Raw genomic sequence first — 8975 nt, forward strand, 5'->3', positions numbered from 1 at the left:
ATATATATATATATATATATATATAATCTGCTGTGTACAGTCTGAAATCATGAAATAAGTTGTAAATAACACTTGCGAGCTACAATAGTTAAATGTGTAATTTAATATCCAAGACAAATGAAGTCCTTCCACGTCAGGAACAGTCTGCACAGAATCACTTAGCAGACAAGTATTTATTGAAAAGGTGCTGGATCCGATATCATTTTTCCTAACTGCCTGTGTCTTTATCCCGAATAATGAGATAAAACACTCAGATTGTACTGCAACACTGCGCATTGCTTGTCTGCTGCTATTACCGTCTCCCTGCTGCCTATATGGAAAGAAAATGGTTATTTTATTTTATTTTTATTTGTATTTATTTTTTTAATTCAGGGGAGTAAGGAGAGATAGAATAAGACTGGCATTCATTCTAAGGAGAAATCATTGAAACAAATTAATCCTGTGCCGTTTAAATTGACATGGTGATCCATCACCAGGACGGAGAGGTCTGAAAGCAATCTTGGGAGTGGAGCCTTTTTCCAGTGGCCCTGGGGCACCCAGACTGATAGTGAGAGGCGAGGAGGAGATACACCAACTTGTGCAAAGGAGACAAGAAGAATTCCTGACATTTCCTTTATCAGCTCTAACTGGATCACTTAGCCATCACTGGCAAACGGACATGTGCCTTTGTTTACACATATAGCTGCCTATGGGGTGTATACAGGACATGTGGACACAATGATCAGGGGTTAAAATGATGAGAATTAAACAAAATATATGTTTTAAGTAAAAAATATTGCTTTATTTATTTTCCTTTTTTTTCAAGTTTGCATGTCATTACGTCATAACAGGGGGGAAACATTTTAAAAAATATATTTAATTAACTGTCTCTATACTGTTCTACTTAAAGTTGTCCAATAATGAACGTTTCCCTTTCTTTTAAATGTGTAAAATGTGTAGCCAAGTGACATTAGAATTTTGCACTAACCGTGCCGAAATAGCCCTTGATGGATTATAATTGGTCAGCTTGCAAATATGACAAAATCATGTGACTTTAGGTTTGTTTTTTTCTTTCACGTTGGAGCTTAGAATGATTATATAGCCTCATTAATATTTTATAGAAAACGATCAAACTTGTAGTTCACGATAGGTAGATGAATATATGATGCTACTTAATGGTATAATAACACAATTGAGTTGAATAGCTTTCGATGTAATATGTAATGTTATGTTGAAAGCTATTTTGAAAGCATGTGATTAATAGCCAGGAGCAATACTGTAAGTAGATATGACATGCAGTATGTATAGGACTGGTGACAGGCAGGTGTCTCCCATTCTCATGATCAATTCTCTTTAGCAGAACAATTTCTTAGTCCTGCTGGTGATATGACAATCTGCGATATCAGAGACATTGGGCTAAACGAATTAGGCTGACACCGCTCTCAATTGCGTCTTTTTCCGTAAGAGTGAATACGAAACCGCCGTTCAGAGGCACCTGCGCATTCCGTAGCGCTGTACAGAGCAGCCACATAGCAGCATCCATAGCAGGCAAAGGCCATGACTGGGAATGGTACACTGAATTAACTGCTTGCGAGCCAGCAACTTTTTCTTGACTGCAGGATATGAGCTACAACTAAAGCTATCATAAATATATCTTGGTTTGCTTTAATCCTTAAAACAAAACATTTGTGAAGTATATTTTACAACTCTCGTGACTTTAAAACATTTTGTAGGAATGCAAAATTAATTTTTAAGTTTCAGAAACAATAGAATTAAGGGTGATTTGTTATTGGAGTTATAACACTGATTTATTGTCTTTTTGAGAATTAAAGGAAGGTTATTACACAGAATAAGATTTGTCTTACTGTCTACCTGTTTCTCAATCCTAAGAATTCAAGATTGACTGACGTTATTAAGGTATATTTGCTTCTACTTTACTCCAATACTTCAAGCAAAACATTTTGGCATTCTGACCCACAAAGAGTTAAAGTAAGGGTATCCATTCTGACACCTGAAAACAAGCAATACTTTAAGCAAAACATTTTGGGAGTTTGGCTGCTTGAGTAATTCAGGGTTGGAACTGGAAACGGTTAACCATAGCATCAAATTTATATATATATATATATACAAACTTTAACATATTAGGTCTGCTTGAACAATGAAGAATGGTCCTACAATTGACAAAGAGTTAAAGAAGGGTGATCACTCTGGCACCTGAAAACAAGCAATACTTCAAGCAAAACATGTTGGTAGTTTGGCTGCTTAACTAATTCAGGGTTGGCATTGGAAAGGGTTAACCATAGCAGCAAACATATTAGGTCTGCCTGAACAATGAAGAATGGTCCTACAATTGATAGAGCCTTTCTGATCCACAAAGAGTTAAAGGAAGGGTATTCACTCTGACACCTGAAAACATATGATGACCCCTAATGCTACACTGAAAGTATGATTCCCACACAGAGAAAACCCCATTCATCAGATTCCTCTGACTTGTGTTTCCTGTTGCTCACATAAGTATTAAAATATTTCAGATCTCTTGTACACCTGCGATAAACATGCCTGCTGTGCACTGATAGCAGGGCTGTGTGTGTGAGAGGACTGCTGTATACTTTAAATAATCCTTCATTCGGATACATGAGGTTACATGCAGGACTATGGAATGTCATTTTTTTTGTTCAGTCCTTGGAGTGACCACGCAGATTGTTCGCAGATGTTGGTAACCTCGATGTTTAATAATATTATAAAAAGAAAAAGTACATTTTTATTGTAATGGACTCTTGGCTCACTGATGAACGAAAGAGGTTAAAGTGACTATTTTTGCCATGGTATGGTATAGACATCTTTGCAATTTAAAGTTCCTCTAAATAGAGGAATACTGTATACAATACTCCTGATCACTGGATGTTCTTTAATTCCCTGGCCTGGCACAGGGAGAGTTAATAGAGGCATTAGTATTTCAGTGGTAGCCTTATGCAGATTGTCTGCACTCTGGCCTCATTGTCATGACTGCACAGCTAGGCTGCCTGCTCCAGGTCAATAAATTACCAGCACTGCTGGGCCAGGTAAATGAAACTTTCAACTACAACAACTTTATTAAATCATTGCTTACTAGAACAAAGTCAAGAGGTCTCCCCAAAACAAACAGGTCACTTAGTTGTAGGGGTGCTCAGTTTATCAGGAAGTAGAGAGCAAGTTAAAAAAAATGGATTTCGGTTTTTGAAATATAAATTGACTAACCAGTAATGAAGATCTTAAGGAAAATCATTGTCTCAGTTTATTTATATTGTAGTATGCAAAGCATAAAGCATGGTTCAATGTTTAGCATCTGTAGACCCTGATATAATCAACGTCATATGTTCCATAGCCCCAGCTATTTACAGAGATATTAATGATCTAGCACAACGCACACGAATTAACTGCATACTGTATTTACACTTAGGCTGAGCCTCTGGCAGCTTTGTTGCACCTATGTTCTTCTGAGGTCTGAGTGACAACACTTTGCCTGACTTGGAAGAGAAACCAGGAATATACTGTCTCTTCTAAAAGTCCTGTCACTGCTGGGGCTCCTAATCACTGACTATCGATTTACCTAACTCTTTTCATCCAGCTAAAGACACATCTTAAAACACTCTATCCCAGAGTGTGCTCTCTGCTTTATATACACTAATAAAATGATTTACCTTTCTCCCTCTGCCTTCCACACATGGGAAGATCGTTCAAGCCCCAGCTATTTGTGTGTGATCAGTAAATATTTAGTGTGGTGACATCTCCAACATCTCTCCAGATCAATACCCATCCCTACAGGAGGTTTGTATTGTCTGGGATACTAGGGCTTATCTCTACTGCCCCCCACCACCACCAACACAAACCACTGTCTAGTCCTCTAGCTGCTTCTCATTCTTCCTGTCCTTTAAACTGTCTTCTCTATTTACAAACATCTCTCTCTCTCTCTCTCTCTCTCTCTCTCTCTTCTCTCTCTCTCTCTCTCTAGTTCATTGTCTGTCTGTCTGTCTGTGTTTCTATATTTCCGTGCCCTTAATATATCTCTCTTTTCTCCTTCACCTCTATTTTTGTATTTCTTTTCATTTCCTTTCTTTCTTACCACCGTCTCTTCTTCCTTCTCTATTTCTTTCTTTCTCTCTCTCACTCTCTCTCCCTCTTTGCAACTTCTCAGATCTATTCTATCTATTTATCCAGTCTATAGCCTGTAAGTCTGACTTTTGTGTGAGCCACTACAAATAACTAAATTTTGCACAATAACTGCTACTTTTTGTTCATTTCTCCTCTGCCTTCCAAGAGTTTTTTGCAGCCTGAACTGTTACAATGTAATCCTTGGTCTACAATCCAGTGCACTTTGTGACATGTTTATGTAGCAGAGTTTGTGTACTTACTAGTTTCAAATGTTTAGATTGGTCATATACACGTTGTAACTTGTATTTTAAGTGCTGATTGTGCCCTAATCTAGGCAAAAGGTGTTGTGAATATAATTCTTTTCTTTTTTTGGGTGTTCATCCTGCAAATATCGGCACAGAATGAAATGCTAGGGGACAAAGTGACCCAGCAAGAGCACCTGTTCCTTTCCTCTCAGGGGTGATGCTTTATATTCAGTCCTGGGTAAAATGAAGAAAAAGACCAGGCTAATTATCAGCACCATTTCTGACCGTCTTAATGTGGAGTATCTGCTCTTTCTAGGTGTCTCTGCTTAATTGCCTTGCCTGGCTGTCTTCATGATGAGTGCTCAGTGATTGGTAAAAACACAGAATTTATTGTATTTAGCAAGAATACAGACAGAAAATGTTGCACAAGTTTTTTGGTTGAAAGAGCACATATAAGACTATTGAGAGTCATTGATCCGAAAAGACACTGAGAACAAGTAAAATCGATTTGAAGCGACCCTCTCGCTCCTTTTTCACACCATTCAGAGAGTCCTATTCCATATTAGACAAAGGCGGTGCCTTGGGAATGCCAGAGAGGGGATCGAGGCTCCAGCAAACACCTCTCCTACTAATCTTGACTTTAAAAAAAAAAACCTGCTTTAAAGACCACGCTTGGCACGAGTGTTACACTAGAAAGACGATTGGAAATGATGGCTCTTATTTAGCAGGCTGGATTCATTCTAACAATCTGCCTGGTCTTAGGGGTTAGGCTGCCTCACCCTTCACCTTTGGGATCATAGTGGCAGCTATCAATATAATGTAGGCCAAAGTTTAAAAAACCTCTGCCAGTGAACTCCCCTTGGTATAAATAAAACCTCATGGGGTTATTAAAGGAATCCTAGGGCACATCTAAAGTGATCCTTTAAAAAAGAAAAAAAAAAAGCTTCCACTGATCTTCAAACATCACATAATTATCCTAGGTTGTTACCCAAAATGCTTTCGAGTTTTGTCATAGGCTCAGTAATCAGTTGCATCACTCGCATATTCCCAGGGCTTATTCTGATAAACTTTGCTCCATCTCTAACCTTCAGATTTCAGAGCACAATGGCTGCCTGTCACCAGTGCCACCCTCTAATTGTTGTCATCAGACATGCCAAGCTGTAGGTGGCAAAGAAAAACCCCTATCACCTCCGAAGGGCTGTCTCAGGCTTGTCGCCTGGGCTGATTATCCTGGCAGCAATTGGTCCTTTGCAATAATAGTGTTTTTCATAGTATTAATGTCTAGTTAAAGGACTCTGAGCTCCTGATAGTCAGTTATTTTTTTGTTCTACCTTAAAGTCTATAATTACAGTGTCTTCCTGGATTTTTGTATTGTTTGAGGAGGCAAAATCATTTGTAATTTCCATTAGCCAGTAAATAGGTAATTAGCATTCAGTGCTGTGTTTAACTTAATTTCTATTAGAGCCAAGGACAAGTGACAATGAAAGAGCGTTTGTTTCATTCGTCAAATCTGACATACATCTTAGCAGAACACTTATCTTAAAATAAAAAAAGGGGTACGCCTTATAGCATCATCTCTGGGAACAAAAAAAAATACATTACTTTACTGGCCTGCCAATGTCTATTTATCACATCTGTAATATGTTAATGTTCCATTCATTAGTTTGGTGAGTATATAATGAATATTGCACAGGCCAAGCTAAAGCACACCGTCTTTTAAAAAGTCGTGGCAGTGCCTTTCTTCCCTTAGAGCTGGCAGTAGTGAGTCCTAATAAATGGTCTGCTTTCTCAACCAGTGCTATGGGTACCACCTAGGGGGCACTTCTGAAAGGTTCAGGTGGGTACAACCGATTATTAAAGTAAACCCATCAGAACAGTGTCAAGCTTTAGCTTATAATACATCATGTATAAAATAAATATTTTAATCTTTTAAAAAAAACAATAGGCATGGATAAGAAATTATTTGCAAAAAGTGATTGACTGTCTTTAATACACAAGAGGCAAAGGTGTGACCACCCACCCAGGGACATATACTGGAATAAAGGGGTGCATAAATTAAAGTTGCTTTTGGAGGGGGTTGGCTAGGTATGGAGGGGTGGGAGGGGGGCATGTGTGATATCAAAATAAAGTTATTAAACTCTCCTGTAAGTTGTGTTTAAATTTCCATTTAGCCATTGGGCTGCATTGGCTATAAAATACCCAGAAGTGTTTGATTGTCATTAGTAAGCTTTCTTCAAAACATCTGTTTAAAAAGGAGGATAAATCATTAAGTTAAAGATTTTTTTTTTCCAATTTGGCGCGTGTTTTAAGTCCCATCTATCCCTGCCCCAAACTGGAAGGTGTAGCAATTCTCTATTCCTTCTAAGGAATGAGATGAGAGAGGAGATCACTGTACTCTGCTATACCTTGGCTATGGGGATTTTCTTAAAGGCGAGGCTCACATTCCTGACAGGCTGTGTGCTGGCTCTCTCAAACTCTCTAGATTTAAAGTTATAGTGTCAAGTTCTTTTTTTTTTTTCTTGCAAAGCCTGCAAGACTAATACTAGAACTTCCCTTCCAAGCAGAGGATATCCCATTCACCTTTCTCCCTGCACCCTCAAGGCGTTTGCCTTACTTTGCAATCAGTTTGTTCAATCGCCTAAAATAAACACAGTAAGGGGAGACATTGTATTCTCTTTGTACAAGGAAATCTTCAATAACGTGCAAAAAGGGACTCATTTCACCTGCCACACTAAAAAAGGGATTTGCAGTGATAGGAAGAAGATGCAAGCCATTTGGGACGCAGAGCAAGGAAAATACGTGTTTGGTAGGTCTATTTTATTTCATCTGTTCTATCTTGTCTGCTAGCCATGAGATGCTCTATCTCTTTAACTATATGTTAACTTGATTAATCTGCTGAGTGTGCTTATTTAGCCCAGTGTTGAGGCTGACACCGTGTTGTTTGTGTGTGTTTCATATAATGTATGACTGGGTTAAAATGATAGCAGTATCACTTGCAGCGAGCGTTCATCTGTCATAGGCACCAGCAGCAAAGCTCTCCCCAGTCCGGAGCTATGGGTAGGGCTGCACATAGGAAGCATAGCCCTGGCTCTGGGTGATCCCTATCGGACAGATCGGCTGCAGCAGCCTCAGCCTAAACTAGAGAGCAAAACAAGCGCAGATGGCTGGGTAAAGGCAAGGTACTCACCGCTGGCTCCTCTGCAAAGAATGCTCCAAGTGAGCTGCAGCCAGGGACAGGTCTCCTCAATGCTGGCTGGATATGAATGCTCTGCACACACGGTCCATCAATGAAAGAGCACACTGCATCAGCCCCCTAGACGCATCTCCACAGGCGCTCACCATGCGCCAGCATCAACTTCACCCAGCGCACCGGCTGAGTCCAAAGTCACTTCATTGGAAATCCTCAGGAGTTAATCAGATTAATATGCACATAAGTTTCTTACTGGCGTGGATACGTGAGCCCGAAGTCGGTCTCCTTTAAGATCCCATCTTCTTTCCACTGCAAGCTTAGTTTTTTAGGCAGATGAAAGCCTAACTCTAGGGGGCAGACAGATACTGTACTTCAGTCTTCAGCACCCCCCCCCCTCTCTCAGCATATGTTCTAATTTAGCACTGTAAATTTTTCAGAGGACCCAACTCTGACAGCCCCTGGTGATTTTTGAAAGTGCCACAAGCCAGTGGTTAAAAATGGCATTGACTTGGAAGTTAAGAGCAACACAATGGCACTCGCTCACCCCATTCACAGGACCAGTGTGATGGTGGTGAGGGCTCACAGACAGACACACAGGGACATAACACACACACCAGTACACTTCTGTCCAAGTGCTGAGAGCACAGGACAAGCAAATGTTACTGGTTACTAGACAGGGGCTTTATCATTTACTAGTTGCTGATGAGCATGCACATCTCAGGGTAAAGCTTCCAAGGTGTAAAAGTGGCTTATAGATTTTGAAAAAGAAATCTAATTTACAGTAAGCTCCCTGCCTTGCTATTCCCATAGAAGGTAGACAATGGTAGGTTACATCTGACACAATGCTGGTATTCATTGTATATGGCCAACGACTAGCTTCACAATGATGCACGAAGCATTGCAGCTCTACACTGCATTGGCTTGAGATGAAGCCCTAAAAACCTTTAAATGTGCTGGCCGAGGCCACTAATAAGCCCTGGCCTCCATCTGTACTGGCTAAGGGTGATTTCACTATTTTCAAGTGGACTTTACATGTTTGACCTCACCTCTCATATCAAATATAATAAATATATTTAGATTTTTTTTAGTACCAACAGCTTTTCAAAGCAGTGCCATTCAGCATTATATGTTATGTGTCATCTAAGTATGTATGAAATATATTGTCTCTCTAGTGAACCCTTATTGTAAGTGGGATGAGGAGGTTATTTCAATGGAAGCTCCAGATTGCCTTTCTTCTAGTAATAGTAAAGTAGTGGATCATTTCCAGCACCAGGTCCCCATGTCATCTGTTACATCCTATACAGCAAGTGACTGTATGATAGAGATATGGAAGTGTACGTGCCTATTTCTCCGATCAGCTATAGTCATAAATCCTCCCCAATATATTTTTCTATATATTAATTTTCACATTTATATATGAAATATAGCAA

General features: G+C 39.5%; 1 protein-coding gene across 1 annotated transcript in view; it reads left to right on the plus strand.

Moving 5' to 3' along the window:
- The first annotated feature begins 6740 nt into the window (after positions 1 to 6740).
- Positions 6741 to 8975, plus strand: part of NR2F2 (nuclear receptor subfamily 2 group F member 2) — a 9865-nt gene continuing 7630 nt past the window's right edge. The window contains exon 1 of the mRNA XM_018567525.1: positions 6741 to 7161. Within this exon, the coding sequence (XP_018423027.1) occupies positions 7119 to 7161 (43 nt within the window). The 5' untranslated portion in view covers positions 6741 to 7118. The remainder of the gene's footprint in view (positions 7162 to 8975) is intronic.

This window comes from Nanorana parkeri, unplaced genomic scaffold (genome assembly GCF_000935625.1).
Source record: "Nanorana parkeri isolate BGI_ZX_2015 unplaced genomic scaffold, ASM93562v1 scaffold1056, whole genome shotgun sequence".
Lineage (NCBI taxonomy): Eukaryota > Metazoa > Chordata > Amphibia > Anura > Dicroglossidae > Nanorana > Nanorana parkeri.